We start from the raw sequence: 23,454 nt of genomic DNA on the forward strand, positions 1-23,454 counted from the left end.
TTATAATAATTTTATTTCTATAATTGTATCTTTACTTTTTAATGGAAAAAAGAATTTCTTTTGATTACTGTTTTTATTTATTACGTATTTTGAGCAGGAAAAAAAGAAAATCATGAAGTAATTTTAACATGATTTCAGAGGAACTGTTTGCCTAAAAGCCTTCATTAAATCATTCTGAGAAAGGAATAACAAAAGTGTAAGTCAATTCTAGTGTATATTAACTTTTGTTTTTTTAAGGATGTTTGTATTCATAGATGCCCTTAAGCATGTCAAATTTGTTAAGCTCAGTACATAGGGTAACTAATATCTTGTTTGCTCTTTCCCATGAACTTCTATCACAGTTATTTCTTCTTCCTAACTTTTCCTTTGTGATTTTAATTTAACTTTATATTATTATTATTGATTGATGGACACTGGATGAATCAACTAGTATTTTTATATTTTTTTATCAGAGATGTAATATAAATATGATGTAAACATCAAGTAATGTCTGATCCATTTTTATGGGCTATTGATTACAGTGGTTCACTTCTAACTCTTTCGTTAGAAAGTTGCAAATGGCACCGTATAACAAGAACTAATTTATCTTCCCGAAAAAACTCGTTTAAAAGAGTTTCCTCCACTTCAACATGTGCGTGGGCTATTGGCGGTGATCAAGATGTATATATGTCTGTATTCGAAACCGATCTACCAATACGTCAACAGGTTAGCTGTTATGAAAATCAAAGGTGGTCGATTAGATATGGATGGTCAGTAAAATCGGTTAGTTTCAGTTTAATTTTTTGTTTGACCAACTTTCTACTAAAGGCTAAAATACACGGTAAGTTTAAACGGACCGTTTAAATATAAGAAAAAAACTTACCGTGTAAACAGCAAAGATGCACAACTTTTCTCGGTTTTATAAGTTTTTTTAAAAGTTAGACATGTTCAACTTTTGCTAAGTTTTTTGTATTGAAATTAACAGAATAATTAATGAGCTATTGTTAAACTAAAGATTTGAGCATATATTTTCGGTTTCTAACCAGTAGTCCGCTTTTTTTCTTCTACGATTACCCCTTCTGCTCCTATAGCAATAACCGCAATGAAAGATAAACGTGTTTTTTATTTGGTATTTATTGTAAAAAAAGTTTTTTTAGAATAACTTATACATTTTAACTTAACGTGTAGACAGGTGTAGTACCTGCAACTGAACTTATAAGTTTTTTTCTTACAACTAAACGGTCCGTTTAAACTTACCGTGTATTTTAGCCTTAAGTAAGATATTCATGGTAAAATTGAATTTTACTTATTTTTAAACAATCATGACTTTTTTGTTATACCAGGATGGCTAATACTTCAATGTTCCTAATTTATACCAGTTTTTGAGTACAACACTGGAAAATATGCTACACTGTACTGGAATGCACTAGAAGTTATAGAAAAGTGAATATAAAATGTGATGTCCATCAGCTTTTTTTTAAAAAATTTGACATATGACGAATCGATATGAAATTTAATGTTAATTATTTTTGAAATAAAAAGCATAAAAAGAATAAATGAGTTATATACAACGTAAATCATGTGGTTCGTTCTCACAAATATCTCTTCTTTAATAATAAACAGAATTCCTGTCAACTTCGCCATTGCTAGAGTCACTCCCTGTTTCATCTTTTTGTTTCTATAGGCTTCAAAGATCGCCTTCCCTGCTTTTTTTGTCCTTTTTTAGTGCTAGTGCATGCTCCAAAATTCTACCTTTTAATCTTGTCACATTTACACTTTCAACAAGATTAAGTGTTCCTGCAAGTTACTGCAGTTTGTCTTGATATAGTATTCAAAGATCTTTTGACATGAATATAGGTGATGAGCATTCATAGCCACAATTTTCTCCTCAATAACAGTAAAAACTTCTAAGAAGGCAATACTTATCAGTTAACATTAAAGATTCTTGAGTACAGCATTCATAAATATATACAATGTGTCCAAATAACGAAAGCTTAACTTTAACTAACAAGTGTTATTATACATGTATGTCTATAAACTTGTTTCAGTGTTAATTTCATTTCTTTTTCAAATATTTTTATAAAATGAAACATCACCCATGTGTGAAAAGCTACTGTGCATGTTTAGAACACTGTGGAACACATGTACAAAGTTATAGGGCATGTGCAGTTTGCATAACTCCCGATGTAAATCTTGTACCATATAATGGCTACCTTAATTAAGGGCCTGATTATATGAGGTGGGTTGGCTCGGTATTGGCTCCCCACATGCTCAGCATGATAAAATTAAACAGCTCGGCATAATGGCAGATCACTACAAAAAAATATTTGACATTATATGAAGTGAATCAACCCGCCTAGGCAAGCTGGCTCGTTTTTTCAACCCGGGACGGGTTGGTTAGGTGGGTTGACTCGGTTCATATAATATCACTTTGCCAAGCCAAGGCCAGGTTGAAAAAGACAAGCATGCGCATTGCCATCCACAAGAGAAGAAAAACAATAACGACGAGCGAAGCAGCAGACAAGAAGATTAAATGGACTTCAGTACTTGTGGAGCAGCTAATAAAATATGACAATATGACAATAAGTCAATATGACATTTAATAATAGGGACTTTAATGCTGATAAACCTAAGCAGTATGAGGAAATTCGCGTAATGATGGCTCTAAAGAATATAGAGGACGTTGATCTTTTTGGCCCAAAAAAAACTACAATATGTCAATATTATCTGTATTAGGCGATTTCTTCGAAGCAATGACAAATACAGAACACTTTGGATTTGGAATAACAAACTATTGGCGACCAAAATACTTAATGATAATTTTGACTTAATTTTGCTTGTTTGTTTACATCTTGCATCCGCCATTTTTAAAAAATTTTGCGCATTTTTTTTCAACCTGGCAGCAGTGTAGGTCTTGACCAGGGTTGACTTTTCCCATATGATATGAAATTTTTTCAACTGGGTTGACCCGCCAACCGGGCCAACACCGAGCCAACTCGCCTCATATAATCAGGCTTTAAGATATGTTTTTTTTTGTTATCAATATAAAAAATACAAATACTGGTTGAGAATTATTAGCTATTAGTTTTAGGTTAACAAAAAAAAACTTAATCATTTTTTACAGCTGTTGTTCACTGATCGTTGGGCTTGGAGTTCCAAGAATGGAAAATTTCATCTCCAAAAAGATTCGTTTGAATTGTCGTCCACATCATGGGTATGGAAAGGAGACTGGTTTGTTGATGAATCCATTGACTGTGATATCGAGGTATAGAAACGTAACGTCTTATTTCAGCTATTGTGGTTGCTTTACAAACTCCTCGGGGTTGATTTTACTAACTTAACTTAATTTAATAATAGAATGATGGTGAGTTATTTTTAAAAAGGCAACTTTTTAAATTAATAGGTACTTGCACTCCTTGAGAGTTCAATTACTGAAATTGAACTCCTGATAGAACAGTGGAGTAGCAAAAAGGGAAGAATGTTTTTATTATTTTTATTATCATTATTTTATTTCATATGTGGGTATAACAAATTCAAACATTAATGCATTAACCAAAACCTTTAAATGTTATATTTAATTTTTTAAAAAGGGATTTTTCCTGTCTGTTATACTTGCAAACTGAAGGCGACATGAAGTTACAACTAACAGATCGAATAATTTTGCAAAACATATGGTCAGCATTTGAACAACGGACATTAAAGTTTTAGTATATTTTCTTTAGAAATTGGATTATAGTGAATTCTACTTAGTAGTAATTCCAGACCGGATTGTATTTCGCTTGTTTTATAGTAGAGGATTATAAGCAGATACATAGTAAAGTACAAAGTGAAGAAAAAACTGCAAAATTGTTTTCTTATCTTAAATATATCACTCAACATTTCTCAATCATTCTAAACAAAGTGTTACACCAAACGGTTTATAGTAAGCAAAGAACAGAGTTTTAATATTATTGAAAGAATATAAGCCTAATTATATTTGACATGGTTTTCTTTGCACAGGGTTGGGAGTATGCTATTGACTTTCCAGCCACATATCATAAACAGCCTGGTCGTTTTGCATTTGTTCGAAGGAGGAAATGGTCCAGAAATCGAAAGTTTGTTGGATTTAATAAGTGGAATAAGGTATTTAGTCAATGTTATGTGCAACTCTATTTTTAAATGCATGCCTATTAAGTGTCTAAGGGACAAAATGTATACGAAGCTGTTTCACAGGTTATAGCAGTCTCTGAACTTGTAATCGTCATTCAATATTTTCCCCAATATTTTTAGATTTCATCAATATCTGATAATGATCCTATCCAAGACATCACCATTGGTGGTTACAACATACCAGGTCAAACTCAAGGCTTTCTAGCTGTTTGGGCAATAACCTTTCTTGGGAAAGTATGTCTTGCCTTTTTTAATTGTTTGTTGGTTGGGTAAAACTTGTACTTCTTGAGGTGTGGCCATATTTTGGATAAAAAAATGCAATGAATTTTGTGTGAGGAAGAAGTTAATATTGTGAAAACCCTGTAATGTGTGTTTTTCTTGTTGTGCATCCCACGGTCCTAAGAACTTGGAACTGCAGATAAACTCGTACACTACACACGACAATATGTTAGTAACTACAAATAGCTTATCGAGATGGGGTTTAATATGAAGCTGTATGTGTATCATGGCACATCAGTAGAGATTTAACCGATTAGACTTTCCCGTAATGGTGGAGGCTTGATGGGAATAAAGCATTCTCTGTAACAAATGGAAACATAGATGTGCCATGATAAACCTTCACCTGTACGACCCATTTTTTTGTCCCTGAATATTGTTGTGTATTGTTCTAAAAAAACATGAATTTGAAACATTTGTTGATTCTTGTGATTTTTCTCGTAATTCTTATTAAGATATGAAATTTTGTCTGTAGTTCAACGTAAGTCATGACATCACGTTTTATTTTAGGTCAAATTCCGAAGTGGTGTGACACGTTCTTGTCCAGAGGGCGAGCAGTGGATTGACATTCCAACAGATGAACTAAATTTAGTCCAAGTATCAGTTGGTCCAACTGGTCTTTTATGGGGTTGTACATGGGACGGAGAAGCAGTTGTGAGAAAGGGAATATCTCATTCGGAACCTACAGGTTTACTTTGCTTTCAACTTGTTTGTAGAACTTCACCTTTTTTCGTTATGAAGCATTATGGCCTTGTTGTCGGATAACCAGTGTTTCTGCAGAAAAGTCCTTTAAAAAATCATGGAATTAAAAATGTGCCCTGAAAAGTCAAGGAAAATGCCGAATTTTTTTTTCTAAAAAGGTCTGGAAAATTTCTTGATCTTTTCTTAAAGGTTATCGTATCGTACCTAGGATGCTACTGCATGTATTTTATCTGTCAGAGTTTAACAACTTTTTATTGTTAAGGTCATTCGTTGATATTTAATCCTTACTTATAATCACATTGTCATATCCACCTAATTCGTTTGTGTGTAGGGTATAAAAGCTATTGGTTTCTCTTTTTAGGTACATCGTGGGAGATTATAGCCGCACCACTAGACAATCCTTTATTTCAGGTGGCAGTTGGAGAAAAGTCTTTGTGGTCAATAACTAAGAATGCTAAAGTATTATTATCTTGTGTTGTTTTTTAGTAAAAAAAAATTATCAGCTTAAAAATGGTGGACATGTGGGCAAAATTAGCAAAAACGATCCAAAAATTTGTTTTGGGGACATTTCTTAGGATTGGATCATTGGTCTATTCTATTTCTTTGCACATAAAGAACAATAAATACACCTTCGAATATAAAGAAGTCAGTTTTCTGCAAAAAAATCTTATTGGCCCAAAAATGGCGGACCTGTGGACAAAATAAGTCAAAACCGTTTTTAAATACAGATTTTAAACTTTTCTGAGGATTTGGATTATTAGTTTCCAATGTTTTTATTCTTTTTTAATAATAATGTCTTTGGTTGTAGGTTTTTTATAGGCGAAACATTGAAAGCGAAAATGTATGTGCACGAAAGGGCGTTTCTACTGTGAGCAGTTGGGTTGAAATGTGTGGTTCCTTCTCTTTTATTTCTGTCGGACCAAACGAACAGGTATTTAATGGTGTTTTTCTACTTCTATATTACAGAAGAATATCATGCAGAAAATTATGCCGAAAATTCAAGACTCTGTTATACTGCAAAATGTTTGTACCGCATCTTTATTTCGATTTCTCTGCAAATTAATTTAACATGCCTACAAGCGAACTCCAGTGGTTTTTTTCACAGGCGAACGACTATACCTGAAGGTGCTGAATTTTTGAATTTTTCATGCTTTTTTTTATAAAATTCGCAAAAAGGAATTAATAAATTTAGATGATTACTTTATTTCGCAAAATTTTAACCAGAAAATCAAAAAGTCCCAAATAAATAAAATATAATTCCGAAATTTTTTAGTTCTTGAAATCTTTTTCACAAATTTGTTACACTAAACTAACAACTCGCTATAGCATTTTTTAGAAAAATACAAATGTAATTTTTATTAAAAATTTGTTGAATCACGTGATATGTTTTTAGGTCTTTGCTATTGGTCAAGAAGATAAACGTTTGTATATACGAACCAATGTTGTACCTGAAGAGTTGGTTGGTAGAGAATGGAAGTTGTTAAAAATGAAGAAAGGCAGTGAGAAAGCTGGTATGTATGTAACTGCGTTACAGCAACACTGGGGAGGGCACTACCCCTAGAAAGTCCTTTAAACTCAAAAGTTGTTTCTCACATTTTTAATTTTCTTTTTCAGAAGAGTTCAATCTTGTAGTAAACGTAATTTCAAATTACCTCAAGCTTACACTTTCTTTATTTTTTTGGAGTTTCAAAATAAAATATTCGAACTTTATTCCAAATGCTTTCAGTAAACTTAAATCCCTTTTGATAAAAACAAAACGTTTTGTTATTGCAACGTTTGTCAATAGGTGACTCATCGCCTTTACATTTGACGTGGATAGACAGTGGAGCATGTGATGTAGACGCAACATACTTCGACACCATGGGAGGAAATCTAATCTCAAGTTCAAATTTACTCAGTGTTAATGATAATGTTGTATGGAGAAATGATGTATTAAAAGGTCTCTACGAACGCAATAGTAAAGAGATTTCAAATACAAAACAATACCAAAGCGCGCATGAAGCCCAGGTTAGCTTTACTTCTATAGCCAACATTTTGTATCATGCAGTATGTTATCGTGTGTTGCAAATATTACTGGTTTTCGAGACATTACATGCTACCTTTAGATTAAATGCTAATACTTAATTCCAACATAAATTTAACATACCTGATACCAGGAAATTAATGAGGCAAAAAAAATAACGCGAATTTTGGATGCGCTAATTAAATGCCCTTTAATAATGTGTAACGTATATATCCAGGATGTTAAAAGTTTAAAAATATATATTTTCTAGCTGTTGCAATTAAAGTTTAAGCATACTGCGTTCTCTTTGTTTGATAATGAAAGAAAAAATTGACGATTCTTATATTGTTCACTCACCTGATTAAGGCAGGCCACAAAGCAGCTGATATTGTGAACAGTATGAAGAAAGCAAGTGAAACTGGTTGTGAAATAAAGATAAATGTATTTCCTGATTCGAGTTATTTTGAACAGTTAAACATTTTTTTAAAGTTGTCATAGGCACTCGTGTTAATTTCCTTCGTGTGGTTTCATGATCGTTGATTTTTTGCCGTAAATAAAGGCGAATAATATTTTCGTTATAAAATATAAAATATTCGATTATTTAGTATGTATACTAAGTTATAGGTATGTGAAATTTAGCATAAATTATTTCAAATGTGAAAAAGTGGCATAAATTAATGCTAACATAGAATTAAAAATCCGTTCAAAATCCGAAAAATGACTTGTGAATTTGTAACACGTAAAGTTACACTGTAAGCTGTTGTCTTGATGTATTAACAAAGAGTGTGTTTGTCTCTCTGATACAACATATTTCTTGTGTTTTATATATTTGTCTGAATTTTTCTTACAGCTGTTTGATAGTTATTATAACAAACGTGGTCAGGGTATATTGCTTGTGGATAAACTCTATGACATTTGGTGCAAATGTCACATCAAACTGTTAAGTGGGTGGACTGAGAACCACAATAAACCATCCTTATTGATTTACTACTCTCAAAAAGTAAAATACGAAGAGCTTGTGTATCAAACCGACCAAATCACGTGCGTTCACCGACTACTATGCACGTCTCGACCTTATACGTTCGGTGTACAGATGTGTTACCATGGTGATGACGTCAAACAAGTGGTGGTGTTAAATATGGAGAACGAGAAGACAATGAACGAATGGATGACGGCGTTCTCTAGACTGCAACATAACTTAGCTATAAAAGCAAGCACAGAATACATAACTTTATGGGCGACGTCGGTACTAGGTGACGTTTTTTCTGTACAATGCAATAGCAGAACTATACAGAAAAATATGTTGGCATCCTTACGCTGGAGACAAGTTGGTGGACTTTTAAAAAGGGTTGTGTCTGGTCATAATGGTGTCACGTGGGGTGTTGGTTCAGACGGAAAGGCTTATGTTTATTCTGGTACGGATGAGAAGAAGAAAAACTATGAGCAGAAGACCACGATGGAACATTTTATATATGAAAATCAGAGATGGAATCCAGTGGAAGGATACACAGACAGGTGGGGAGATTTGCTTATTTCTTTATGGTGGTTGCTGTTGTTGTGAAGTTGTTGTTGATTGTTGTGAAGTTGTTGTCGAGATGCAGAGGTACCTTTAGAGAATATTAATATTTGCGAGAAATTTTTCAAGGAAAATTTTTTTTGTAGGTATTTATTTTCGCGAAGTTGGCTGTCTCGCAAATATTAAATTTCGCGAAAAAAAAATTGTTGACATTTTTTTTTTCAGTTTATACCGTTTTGCAAGAGATTTTTTGTTTGGGAGACAAAATAAAAACTGTCAAAATTAAAAATCACGCAATATACGGTAGCAGGGCGTACAACATAGAAATTTTGGTTTGGACACATTGAAAGCAATTCACCTCGCGTTTTTAACGTGAGATCTATTTTTGCGAATTTAGAAATTTTATTCATATTTGCGAAATCTTCTATGTACGGAAATTGCCGGACATTCTGGAAATTAATCTCGTGAAGTTATTCAAAATATTCAAATATTCAAAATACTGATTCGCGAAAATGAATCTTTAAAATGCATTTTTTGAATCTTGAGAAAATAAGTCTTCGTGAAAATGAAACAACTACAGGACTTTTCAAACGTTACTCTTGTTCCGCCTTGCTTTGTTGTTCAATTCAGGTGAACACCTTTTTTGAGACACTGAGATATTTTTTTCTTTAGACTTCTTCCAAGTGATCGCTGGCATTGGAGTGACGAATCTGGTATGTATGACTGTTCAAAAGAAAACTACAGGCTACCATCTCTATCGTGCAAGTGGCTAGATGATTGGACGATCGATTACAATGACAATGCTGATAATCAAGGCTGGCAATACGCAGTTGACTTTCCAAGGTGAGGTCACATTTCTTCATAGTTGGTAGTTGAGATGAAAAATTTTAATACGTTTTGTTATGGCGTGTTTGTATCAACAGGTTTTATCATAAAGCACGTGGTTTAAACGATTATGTTCGCAGAAGAAGATGGAAAAGGTCTGTGGAAATCTTTAGCGTATTATTTTTTTTTTGTTCGTTCGTTCAGTATTGGCGGAATTTTAATCACGTGTTCAGACAATATCACATGGCCACACAGTGTCATGTGATGGACTTATTCCATCATTCGATGAGAACAATTTATGAAACTGATTAAGATATCAAGATTAATTCTGTTTAGCGGTAAAGGGCTGACTCGTGTAAGTTAAACGTCATAGTTAGATTGTACTTCCTTTGCTTTATACGTCACAGTCAAAGAAAAAATTTACTCGTCAATTGCGCAAGTACTCACGTGTACATATGATGCTTATGGACGGCAACTTTATGTATCGATGTATGAAATATTTAAACGTCAAAAACATTTGCCCCTTCTTCCCTATCGTCGGTTGAACATCTAGCCTACACTTTTCGAATTGTTGGGTCACTCCTAAAATAAAAGTAGACAGCGGTTGCAGCACAAAGTTTACTTTAATTGGAACCCTCCCTCCCCCCCCCCCCCCCCCCCTCCTTCACAATATCTTAACTTTTTCTGTTTTAACCAGAGCATGCAAAATCACAACTACTGGGCCGTGGTTAGAAGTTAAAACCGACGTCAAAATAATCGACATATCTGTCAGCTTTGACGACGATGTCAACGCATCAACGGTGTGGGCAGTAAGTTGCAACGGTGACGTAATGGCGCGAAATGACGTCACTGTGTGTGAACCGCAGGTAAGATTGGCTTTTTTATGGTAAATATGTGGAAAATAAATGCATAAACAGGGTTGTCATGACTCCTTAAAACTCCTTAATTCTCCTCAATTTTCATTGAACAAAACTATATGACTTTTCAAAATATATTTATGTCAAAATGCTACATGGGTGCAGAAATAATTTGTTTTTTACTCGTGGCGTTACCTTTAATATTTCCTCAAATATTCACAATTTATTTACTAAAATAGGAAAATGTCCTAAAAATAGCAACCCTGTTAAAATTCATATTTTGAACTAACAATTTTTTAAATTAAACGTAAAGTCATAGCCGGAGTATTTTTTCAGACTCTTGTTAGTTTTAATTTTTGAAACAACGGAGAACTGGAGAAGCCCATTTTGTAGATTCATTGATAGTATGTTTTTTTGATTCACGTCTTTCACGTATTCCCGTTTTAACACTACAACTGAAAATCAAGTCTGCAATTGAAATGTTCGGATATTAACATCGAATTGAATTAGCAAAAAATTTAAAATGTATGCCATGAAATGGCATTAAAATGGCGCATATAATAGCTGAAAGACTTGACGTATAATTTGCTTACCACAACCAGGAAAACGAGACAAACCTACCTTAAACTTCATTAATTCCCGTTTTTTAGGGTACATCTTGGAGTTACATACCTACCGACATTCCGGTGACGTCAATTTCTGTCGGCGTCAAAAGTCGTGTGTGGTGTGTTTGTCGTGACGGGTCATGTTATCTTAGAGCAGGTTTTGGGGATACTGCACCATACGGTATTTTTTTTTTTTTTTTTGTATTTGTTTGGGTTTTTATTTTATTTTTCTATACTGTTTCCATTGTGGAATACTTTTACTGTTTATTTAAATATTATGGAAATTATTTTCAAAAAGTATAGATCCATAGGCCTCTTTTATAAATTACAAGTCCTTAAAAACCGCTTTTTATAAAATGAAAGCATTCTTAAAACAACAATAATCGTTTTAAAGATATATTTTAATGTATTGGAGTTTGATTAGAAGCATTATGTGAATGTTATGTGATCCCATATTGGATTTAGGTACAACTTGGTTCCACGTTCCTAAGGAAGATTTGCTAATTCACCACATTTCTGTTGGACACTATACTGTTTTGGCCTTGGATGATAAAGGTAGGTGTTTTTGTGGAAAAAAAGATTAGAGTATTGTGAAAGATATGACGTGGTTGGTAACAAGTTTGACGTGTCGAAATTTTCGCGTTTTTATTTTAATTTTGGTGATGATAAAAACATATTTTATTGCGCTTGCTATTACTTTGCAATTGGAGCCGACGAGAAATAAATCTGCTCTGAATACTGGAGAATGTTCTTGTCACAAAACGGTTAAAATTATCTTAGTAATGTGCGCTCTTCGAAAACAAAGGTGAAATTCTTCAGACTTTTCCTTCAAATTAAACTTTTTCGCAGGTTTTTAATTTTGCAACTAACGATTTTAAAATTTTGTTTTCGATGCTTTTATTTCGCGATTTATGAAGAGAATTGTGAAACAACATCAAAGCTATCGTCAGATCAGTTGTTAAAGCGGATTTCCACGAAGCGTATTTAACAGCGAATTCGCCGGCGAAATTTATGAGAATGCGATGTTTTATTTGTTTTGATTTTGCTTTGAAAAACAGTTTCTACTTTTTAGTGGCGAAACATTTCACTGTGAACTTTTCACTAATCAGAACGATATTTTTAGTTTTTATTTTTTTTAAAAAATGTTGCTGGAAAGAATTCGAAATATCAGTCTTAATTTAACGCCCCAAAGAGCTAATTCACTGCCTAATTTACCATGTACAATTCAAATCGTGGAAAATCTGTTTATTTGTCTAGCAAAAATTAGCTTCGTCCTCTTTCAGTATTGACAGTATGTCCTTCACCTATTATTGTCATCAAATTCCCCGAAACTGTTACAAATATCATATTTATCGTTAGGAATAATAACATTTTTCATTAGGAACCATGTTTTCACGGTGCGATGTAGGCGATGTATACCCCGAGGGAACGAAATGGCAACCTGTGCTTGATAACGTTTCGGCAATTTCAGTGAATAGTCAGGACCAGGTATGTATGATTTGAATAGACTGACTATATCAACTAAGCGTGCAATACTTATGGTGAATTTTGCAGAACCATAAAGAACACTAGCATTTGTTCTGATCATTTTGAAGCATGACCTTTAAGGTTGTTTTCTAGCAGCATAATTTTAGGGTGGGCAGAATATTTACACTTGAATTCAATCTCATTGGTTGAATACAAAAACATACAAACGTTTGACGGGGAAAGAAACGTTGAAAGTTTTTCAACTTTTTTTTGTTTGCGCGAAAACATGATGGCTGATAATGGTAAGCTGGGAAAACAATTGTCTAAATTCAATCCAAAAAATCTTTTCTTTTTCTTATCAATCTTGTTCTGCATATCTTAATCGTAGCCATGTTGTTTCGCTTTCGATTTAAATCTTCCGCGCTAGCAAAAAGAATTGACCAAGGGGAATAAGTGTGCGTAATTCTCACGAAAACGTCCTGAAGGCATTCCTAGCTTTTTAAATTTAATTTTTTTTTCTTTTCTCGTAAAAGAATGTCAGAACTGACCGCTATTGATTTGGCTTCACTCTTAATTACACATTTTGACTTTCATTCTAGGTGTGTTTTGTTCAACAGAATGACGTGAAAGTTCTACTTAATGGTCATGCTGGTGTTTATGACGACATTTCTGTTCTAACGTTACTAGTGGTAAACGTTTTACTAGCTCTATTTATATCTATTGTACCAAATTTGACTGACAGCCCAGTGGTAGAGCGTTCGCTCCCAGTGCGGAAGGTCTTGGGTTCAAACTCCGGCTGAATTATTCCAGAGTATATAAAAGTGTGAATCTATCCTTTTTTGACGTTCAGCATGAGAATAGGAATGATATCTTAGGCTGTTGTCTAGTTAAGCGATTGTTGTGTTCGCACGACTTTCGTAGCAAAAATGGGACCTTTAAATATACTACGACCCCCTTCACATGACCCTCGTTGACAGCAGCAGTACCAATGGGAACTGAAGAGACTATCCTGGATAAACAATTTCAATAATAAGAATAATAAAAATAACAATAGTTATGCATTAATACTTTCTATCCTGTTAGGGACGGCTGTGTTCATTTCCGCTCAACAAGTTGTTTGTTTCAGGGTTTAAGGCAGCCAAATATTTGATTAGTCATATTTGATCGTGCTAATTAGCCATGGTTGCCAAAACATTGAAAACATTTATTATATGAGAACGAAGAAATTTCGTTCTTATTTATTTTTATACGCTTAGCCTAAAATTATGCCTGTTTTTTTCTTATATTCTAAGCATTTTTAATTTCTTTGACATTACATTTATTCGTGATGTTTATATAAAAATTATGCAAAATCGCAGCAATTGATGTTGCGAAATGTATGCCTTAAAAGATTTATGATTTCCCATATTTCTTGGAAACATATTACTAAAACTTCAGCCTTGTTCCTCTTCTGTGACTTTTCAGGATAGTCAAAATAAGTTTGGTATCACATCATGTCTCCAGATTATCTTTATCAATTTTAGGATGGTTGGACCGGTATATGCTGTCGTTCAATAATTTTACCCGTTTCCTCGCCACCGAAAGCAGAGGAAACGTCTGAAGACATGGAAACGTTTATCTCTGACGTTGATCAGTTAAAGATTGTCGATGAATCTGTCGTCAATAACGGCGACACGACAGACGTTCACCCTAAAGTTGATCCATACGCTATTGATATATACAACTTCTACAAAAGAAAAGAAAATACAGACGCTGACAGTTGAAAGAATACCACCATGTTATTTCTATAAGAAATAAAAGTGAGGGGGACTCTGCTAACGACACTAGTGTTTTCTAAAATACAACAATGTATAGCATTTGAAACACGTGAATAATACTATACAAAGTTGTCCTTAATATGAAGTATAACTTGAAAGGCAAGGAAAAGTTTTGGTGACATGTGGGGGTATTCTATTTGAAGTTGTACATATGAAGAATTTCCTTATTGTTTCAAAAGACAACCTCTAAAATATTGAATTATTATTTTTTATTTTTATTTTTTTTTTTGAAGTCGCTAGTCATAGTATGATACGCTCAGTCATTATTTCCGCTGGATCGGAATAAAAAATTTACCCACAACCTTGACTTCAGGCTTTTTACGTTTTTCAAATAAAAGTAAATAGTTGCTTACAAAATTTATACCAAATGTCTGGATTCATTTCCAAGAGGATACTATCAGCGTTTAAAGCAAAAGGACTTGGGCACGAGGTTGTTTCTTGTATGTTTTAATATGTTACCTTAAGAATTGTTAAAAAGTAGTAGTTATGATTTTTCTACTCTTCTCAATTAATGGAATCTAGATTTGTATAAAATATATAGAATTATTTTACATGTTTAGTTTATATTCTTGAGACGTTTAGTGCAAGATGTTCCACACGCTAGTAATTACAAATGTAGCCTCCGTCCAAAGAGTACATATTAATAAAGTACATTACTGCTTTATAAAATAATTCGATCTGTGTTTCAATTCCGTCCCTGCATCTCAGTAAAGCAAATGAAAGTAAACCTGGTTATGCCCTAGTCTTTTCCATAAACTATTGTCAATCTCCTTTGAAGTAAAGTTATTTGAAATTGCCGTATTTACCCAAACTCGTGTCGTCTGGCCCCTGAGCCGTTATTACCCTGAGAACAAGGTTGGTTTTTACTGCATTATTTCCGCATTTTTACCGTTCCCGTCTCTCTAGTAAACTCGTCTAAAAAAAACCCTGCCTCTACAACAATTCCGCATGCAAGATTGTTGTAACTTCTATTGAGTTTGTGCCGTATCTATGTTCTCCAATATTTGCCCTGCATAGCGGCGTAAGAAGAATTTTAAAAGAATTACGAATAATAGATATAAAAGGTGCGTTTTTGCACGGGAAAGATTGGTCTCAATTTATTTATGTTTTTTAAGCTTTTAACGCATCATATTTGTGATTTTTTAAAAATTTGCTGCCTTTTTTTTCGTTGAGAATAAATGAAATTCGATTCCAATGCTTTGAATCTCTCGCTTGGCCAGTACTCAACAGCTGGTAATCTGCAAAAAATATTCTTTGGCAAGGATGCAGGTGGTGTAATAATTCATTTCCGGCATAGTAGTAGTAAATAAAACTGCCTTTACTTCCAAGGTTAAACGCTTATTCCCGCCGTTAGAAAGTAAATACTGTAATTGTGTTCCATTTCCAGGCATGATGGCCTTGCAAACGTGTTTTTGAACGTCCCATATTGTACATACTTATGCTGATGTCATCATTTTTGTTGCATTTTATAAAAAAATGAATTGCAAAAGGATAGAAAGTACTTTTTTAAAATTGATATGTTTCTTTTCTTACGATACGCAGTCAAAGTAAGGAGATTTTTCAATGCTGAAATAGCAAAATTGGAGAGATCTTTAAGATCAAAACCTCGTAAATCGCAATATAAATCGTCATGACAAGAACATATCGCAGGTTGGGGTTACTCACGTCAAACTTTGTGACACATCAAGATTCGTATACTATCTTTTGGAAAACAAAGTTTTAAACGCCGGAAGATTTATCCCAGTTTTCAATTTTCCTTTCTAATAATGCAACAAATTCATGGTCTGTGTGTCACGAAGTTTTGTGGAAAGAATCAAAGTGCGTATGTGCTAACAAAAAAACTCTTTTTTTTGCGATACACTGAAACGAGCTTTCAAGGGTTAATAAATGGTCATAGAGGAACAAATAAATTACTTTCCGGTCTCCAAAACTAACGGAAATTGAAATAGCATTAACGTATTTTGAAATAGCCTATATGGTTATTATTATAAGAAGGACGGATGCTAGAGTAGGAATGTACCGGGCGAAATATCTTCTATTCATTAATTGTCAGAAACGATAGATAACACTATCGGTCTGTAGTAATAGTAAGCGGGCTTTCCGCGCCATGAACATGAATAATAATTTTTGACCTGAATTTAGCTACAAAAAAACCAGCCATATATGATAGTACTCGCTTTCCTGATAAAAACAAGTTTCTGATATAAACCAAAAACAGTGTTGTAAACCGATTTATGAAGCCGTCGAATCCGTTTTTTCGAATCGTCAAATCGTTTTTTTGAGTCATTGAATAAGTTATTGGAATCATCGAATCAGTTTATCAAGTCGTCGAATCAGTTCATTGAGTAAAGGAGGTGAAACGGTTTGCGCAATCAATAAATCAGTTAAATAAGGCAGTGAACCAGTTTAATACATTGTATTGACTTGATCGTGTCGTCCAGAAACTTCGTAATGATGACGTATGACGTGGCCAGGAGGGTCAATAACAATCCGTATTACTTTATTTCGGATTAGAACTCGGATTTTTGGTCAGAAATATGTAAAGCAGTCCTTTAAAAAGGTCACCTTTCCAAGAAACCCATACCTAAATTATTCTTCGCCTTGCTTAGGAAAACGGGGCTGGAAATATTAGCGACCATTATGGATTCCTCAAACCTCGTTCTCAAAAGAGGTTATTACAGAGTAGAAGGAAAAATCTCTTGAAAGAATATTAATGTAATAATGTAATATATATTTAACTTCTAAGTTATACAATGGTAAAAAGTTACAGAAAGTTCTAATACGTTAAAATTTAAAATAGACAAACAAAAAATAGAAAAGAGAGAAAATAAAAAAGATAGCAATGCCATTATACCTTTAAGTCAGGAGACTCACAGAAAACAAAAAAGTCTTATCATTGAGAACCTGCGGGATCTACGCTATGCATGCATAGTTCACGAGCTTGTTGAAAGAGAAATGTTAACTTTTGGCTCCATTTATAACAGTTGACGTAATATTTACAACTTGTTTATAATATTAGTAAAAAGATAAAGGATAAAGTGCAAGTGCAAACATCAGTTTGGATTCGAAAAAGGATGATGAGTGAATGTTGATATTACATTCAGGATGGGAATTATTGGTGATAATAATGCTTTAACTATGTTGAGGTATTTTTTCACATATTTGATAAAATCGAAACGATTTCCGTATTTGTAAGCCGCAAAATTATTCTCGTCCTCCTTTCCGAAACCAGTACTCAATATTACCCTCTTCAGTTAGTCGAAATAATTTAGTGACAACCCGCAACGACTTTTATGTTTTTCTTTTTTTTACTTGGTCATTTTGATTACCGATCGCCTTCTCGGGTGAAATAAAAACTTCGATTTCGACGACTCAAAAAACTACTTCAAAAAGACTCCGGGAATGATCACGTGTTGATGGAAAGGATTGATGAAAGTCAGGACTTTACTTGCCATTATATTCTTACTTACTTACTACAAATTTGTGCTTTTAAAATGAAACAAAATGTTTTATCTATCAAATGTGTTATGATTTTATGAATCTATTGACAAATTATGATTCTTTATTTTGTTTCAACTATGAAACATATCAATTCTTTTCTCAAATGAGTGGTCAGCAGAATATACAATTTACAACTTTCTAATTAACAAAGCTCGTTCCTCTCTTTTCAGAACAAGGTAGCACCATGGTATGTGTTTTAATTTTTATCGAAAAATATCTACACAACCCAACAAAGTTAACTTTACTGTGAAGCACATTTAATTTGTTAATAAAGTTAGATCCCATAATTTAAAGTATTTTGCAGTGTTGATGGCTTATTTTTCTGTTTTTATATTTTAGTCTCATCGAAAGTTTGAGGCGCCTCGCCACGGTTCAATTGGTTTCTTACCCAGAAAAAGATGCAAGCGACATAATGGTAAAATTAAGTCCTTTCCAAAGGACGATCAAAGTCAACCATGTCATTTAACTGGTTTTATTGGCTTTAAAGCTGGTATGACCCATATCGTTCGTGAAGTTGATCGTCATGGTTCAAAAGTTCACAAAAAGGAGGTTGTTGAAGCAGTCACCATTCTTGAAACTCCTCCAATTGTAGTTGTTGGTATCGTCGGATATGTAGAAACTCCACGAGGTCATCGACAGCTTACCAGTGTGTGGGCTGAACATCTTAGTGAAGAATGCCGCAGACGATTTTACAAAAATTGGTAAGGTGTAATATTTTGCATTTTCTGGAGACAAAATTTAACATGAATTGCTACGAGGGTGCCGATAATACCCACACATCGTAAGAAGTGCACGCGTTTCCAGGCATGTTTGTCATTTTTAAAAACAATACACCTTTACGCTAATTCAATTGTACATGCGTTCCTACAGCTCTCCATTGTTTTACTATATCGGAAAAGGAGGTAAAAATCGTGTTTTTATAAGAGTTTGTTAGAGACGAAAGCTTGTTTTCTCCAGTTTTTTAACTTCTGGCGTATCAATTTCTTTCAAATTTTCAGGAAACGTTAATAATAATAAGATACAGCTTATGTGTACTTTTCATTAAAAACAAAACGCGGCAAGAAAAGTTATCACGAAAAAACGTGTTTTCTCCTTAATAAACTCTTATAAAAGTGTGATGTTTACCTCCTCTGATCGCTAAATAAGCTGCGATGGAGTGTTAATTTTCCCGAATTATTGTAAAGGTGTATTAAAGAATTCGCCTGCATAAACCCGAAAAAACTGCCTCCTTCCCTGTCATCTGCATGGTATGTTGTAAGAAATTATGGGAATGCTCCGGGTGAGTTCAAGAAAGTGCAGGTGGTTTTAGGGGGGCAACCGCCAATTTAATTCAAGAAGTTGCCTGAACTCGCCCTTAAATTTTTGGCTTAACGGCACCCTCTTGGATTGCCTAAATTAGGAGTAATTGAACCACAAAATTGATCAAGCAGGTGTCAAGTATGTGAAGTCACATGAGTACTAATAAGGTTGGTTTTATCAGCGAAGAAAACTTGGAACAGTGTCCAACTCTCCAGCATTAAGTGTGTGTATTTATCGATATTTAATGATAACTTTGCACTTTGTTTAAATAGCAAAGTAAGGTAATAATAACTCATACTTGACTGTGAGAGGCAACTCTCTACTTATCTTGACTTAATGTCAAAAACTGCAATCTGAAAATAGGGTTAGTCAGGTCACTTCAACACAAATTATTGGCGACATCCGTCTAATTAATTTTGTGGATCGATTACTCCTAGTTTATCCTAATTAGCAGTAGACAGTTTTCCCTGAAGGTTTTGTTATTCACTACTCCCAAGATGGGCTTTGTCGTTTACTACCACCTGTTAACTCACTGATCAGGTGAGTCATCTGGTGAGGGGAAAGTGTTGTACTGTAATATGGTTTATTGCTTTTGCCTAATTTTGCGGATGCTAGAGAAAGATTAAATAAATAGTTAAATTTTGTTACTGCATGACTTTACTCCTTTTTTGCACATGAATGTTTTGCTCCTGACTAGGCCTGTACAGAAATATTCTGTAGTTGTCTTTAAATATCGTTGTTAACAGAAATGTTTTCTTAGCATCGGACCTCCTCTCAGATCATCTGACGAGCTCCGATCTTTTTTAACATGATTTCAGGTATAAATCTAAAAGAAAGGCTTTTGCTAAAGCAAGTAAAAAATGGTCTGATGAAGATGGGAAAAAAAGCATTGAACGTGATCTCGAGAAAATGAAGAAATACTGCAAAGTTATTCGAGTTCTTGTCCACACTCAACAAAAACTTCTCCATCTAAAACAGAAGAAAGCTCATATCATGGAACTTCAAGTCAATGGCGGATCAGTTTCTGACAAAGTTGATTGGGCCAAAGATCACTTAGAAAAAACATTATCTATTGGAGGTGTTTTTGCACAAGATGAAATGATTGATGTAATCGGTGTCACTAAAGGAAAGGGATTCAAAGGTATTTACTAAGAAAATAGTATTTTTGTGTTATGATTTAGCAGTGGTAAAAGTTATTTGCAGTTTGCATATTAACTTAGATAATCAAGGGATTTAAAGAATCTAAGTTTAACTTTTTTTTTAAGGTGTGACCTACAGATGGGGAACAAAAAAACTTCCTCGAAAAACTCACAAAGGTTTGCGAAAGGTTGCCTGTATTGGTGCATGGCATCCTGCTAGAGTTGGGTTCTCTGTTCCAAGAGCTGGTCAGTGCGGTTACCATCACCGTGTTGAACGTAACAAGAAGGTTTACAGAATTGGTCGTGGTATCCATACCAAAGACAATAAAGTTGTCAAAAACAATGCTTCGACTGATTATGATTTGACAGAAAAGACAATTACTCCAATGGTAAGGCAGCTCTTAATTGTTAATTTATAATGTGATTTGTGTTCAATTCATTTATGAAGTAATTATCTTATAGGGTGGATTCCCACATTATGGAGAAGTGAATGAAGACTTTATCATGATTAAAGGCTGTGTTCCAGGTCCTAAAAAACGAGTCTTGACATTAAGAAAGGTATGAGCCGATATTTAACAATTAACTCGTGTTTGAGGACTGGTGTAAATTTGTGCATAATTGTTTTCTCCATTGCAGACAAGGGGAGAGTCAATTTTTTAACAATAAGATTTTTTTCTAGCATAACACAGCAATAACACTTTGCAGTAAATGCATTGCTTGACTAGGGATTAATTTTGAGTTAGGGTCACAAGTATAAATTCAGCAAAATTTTCTTAACGCTTTATGTATTTTTAGTCATTGATTCCACAAACCAGTCGTAAAGCAATGGAAAAGATCACCTTGAAATTTATTGACACTTCATCTAAATTTGGTCATGGAAGATTCCAACACGACCAAGAAAAGAAGAGTTTCATGGGTTTACTCAAAAAAGATCGACAACCAGAAGCAACAGAGGCATAATATCAATATTGTTGTAACAAATGGTGCTGAAATAAATTATAAATAGAACTGTTGTATTGGTGTCTAAAACCTGACTATTTTGTTCCAACGGCGAGCCTATTGTGCACTTAAATCGTATTTGTACAAAATTGACTTAAGACTATTAAATTATTAGGAAAACATTTTGCACTAATATTTTTCTTATTTACCCAGCTATTGTTTTTGGATTTCGCCTCTCGCTACCAGTTCACCCATTTTATATACATCGTTTAAAACTGGCGTTATTTCAGGACCGAATAGCACTAATACGTACTGCTTTTTCACCTTGTTATTATTTAAAAATATTTTAAAAGCGTCAACATTTTTGGACAAATTAATAATCTATATTTATCAAGAATAAATAATTTAGTTTCTTAACGATAATGGATAAATCGTATCAGTAATTTCGTAATTTCTTCATTACATATTTAAAAAAAATACATAAGTATACCATTACAAATTAAGAATTGTTACGGATATTATAAACGTACGCATAAAAAGTCAGACAATTTTTTTGTCACGCATTTGTCCAAACAAATACAAACGTCCAAAATTTATACACGAAATTTGCAAATTGGTACGAAAGCACAGGAGAGTCTTATGCAAATGTATGCCAGCCGGAATAGAATATACATATAGATATAATGGTCTCTCTAAATTATAATTAATTATAGAAATCGTTGTATATAGCTGGAAAAATTTGACCTTTAGACTATGCAAGCCATGTGAGAGCAGTAACCGTCTAACTAGACCCTAGCATAATAATCAATCCTGTTCTGCTGAACAATAGCAAAAAGGATCGATTTATGCTTTAGTCTTTGTCATACTTCTTCTGATACTTCTAATAATCCTTTGAGTACGGTCACTCACGTCTGTCGTGCTCGACCAGCGTTTACCTCAACGGTGTCTTCTTGTGCTTCTCCAATTCCTGAAAGGGATAGTAGAATATGCAGCCTTTTTATGAACTGTCCGGAGACTATTGTTCAGATCTTGATTTTGTTACATATTTAAGACTTGGGACTCACCAGGTACAGCCTGGAGAAAATTGTCAAGATGGTTTTGACCTTCCTACTGTGCATCCAGTTTAGGTCTCTGGGCGTTCTGGAAAGAGAGATAAGAGTCTGGGTGCTTTAAAGCGAAAGGATGAGTGTTAAAGGGAGAAGTGACTTCTGCTGGCAGATGACATCAATTCCGAGAGTTTGCAGAGCCTTCTTTACGTGATGTTGTGTGGCATAGGGTGAAGAAGGAAATTTGGTACAAAGCCTTCTAGTAATTTCCACAAGTAGATAATTTGGTATCTATCTCTTCTTCGTTGTAAATGAATATATTCTGTAAGACTTTAAATTACTCCAGTAATTTTTTCTATCAGAACCATAGATTTTGCGCGAAAAACTTGATTGTACTGATTCGAGTGATTTCACAAGGTACTTGGGCAAAGGTGACCATAACTACGAGCAATATTATAGATTGGGTACAACTAGTGATCTCCATAGTGTAAGCATTACAACTAGTTCTCTTGATTGGAACACTCGAACGATCCAGCTTGACAATCGTTTTCCTTTTTCTATAACATTGTTGATAGGAATCATGAAGGTACAGTCAGTGCTCAGGACTCGACCTTGAGGATTGAATTGAACGCACGACCGAGAACGCTCCACCAAAAGCCGCAAATTGGTAATTTATTTCTTAAGTATGTTTTTGTGAGGGTGAATGGTCCAACAAAACAGAAATTATGCAAGGCTAAAGATATTACATGCTATTTTTTAATTGTTGTTGTACTTTTTCTAATATTTTTTTTCCTTTTACCCTTTTACCCACTGCTACTAAGAATTTCTATAGCCTTTCTTAAGCGTTGATTCATCGCAAAGCGTAAATAAAGTCTTGTGAAGGAGAATTAATTATTACAGTTTATTCTGTTTTTTACTAATTTTTCGCAACTTCGATCCCAAGGCATGTAGCGTTTTTGAATTTTTAAAACAGCACACCTATCCACGACAAACACCCATCTTTCTACCTGGTTCTGACGAGGGGGGGGGGGCACTATCCTTATTGTAAAAAAGTCCGTTAAAGTATTACGCCAACGTCGTCTTTCTCCCATCGGCGCGGCGTCTCTAGAAAAGAAGGATGTGTGAACGAGATTGGTGTCAGTCATATCATACTTTTTGCCAGTTTAATTCTTACAGGTATATACAAACAAAAAAATGTTTTAATAATTTTTCCTTATATCAGAACATTTTCAATGAAAATGGGAACTGAAGATATCAAACTTTTCACTTCCTCCTTCTGGACATCAGGCAAAAAACCCTGGGGATGAGGATGCGTCGGGGTATCGGGTCTCGCTT

At 34.1% G+C, this 23,454-nt stretch overlaps 2 protein-coding genes across 2 annotated transcripts; both read left to right on the forward strand.

Moving 5' to 3' along the window:
• The first annotated feature begins 179 nt into the window (after positions 1-179).
• Positions 180-14,394, forward strand: LOC130648784 (tectonin beta-propeller repeat-containing protein 1-like). The gene is made up of 18 exons (XM_057454877.1): positions 180-762; positions 3,104-3,244; positions 3,979-4,101; positions 4,249-4,362; positions 4,915-5,092; positions 5,468-5,565; positions 5,915-6,037; positions 6,500-6,617; positions 6,893-7,113; positions 7,959-8,623; positions 9,297-9,467; positions 9,548-9,604; positions 10,147-10,315; positions 10,957-11,092; positions 11,377-11,466; positions 12,293-12,399; positions 12,978-13,067; positions 13,902-14,394. The coding sequence occupies exons 1-18, from the start codon at positions 487-489 to the stop codon at positions 14,139-14,141; spliced, it is 3,117 nt and encodes a 1,038-aa protein (XP_057310860.1). The 5' UTR covers positions 180-486; the 3' UTR covers positions 14,142-14,394.
• Positions 14,395-17,789: 3,395 nt separating this feature from the next.
• Positions 17,790-21,142, forward strand: LOC130649039 (60S ribosomal protein L3-like). Its single transcript, XM_057455234.1, has 6 exons — positions 17,790-17,883; positions 18,036-18,397; positions 19,814-20,136; positions 20,261-20,523; positions 20,597-20,692; positions 20,930-21,142. Exons 1-6 carry the CDS (start codon positions 17,881-17,883, stop codon positions 21,092-21,094), a joined length of 1,212 nt encoding a protein of 403 aa, XP_057311217.1. The 5' UTR covers positions 17,790-17,880; the 3' UTR covers positions 21,095-21,142.
• The last annotated feature ends 2,312 nt before the right edge of the window (positions 21,143-23,454 follow it).

The sequence above is a fragment of the Hydractinia symbiolongicarpus genome, chromosome 7 (genome assembly GCF_029227915.1).
Source record: "Hydractinia symbiolongicarpus strain clone_291-10 chromosome 7, HSymV2.1, whole genome shotgun sequence".
Classification (NCBI taxonomy): Eukaryota; Metazoa; Cnidaria; class Hydrozoa; order Anthoathecata; family Hydractiniidae; genus Hydractinia; species Hydractinia symbiolongicarpus.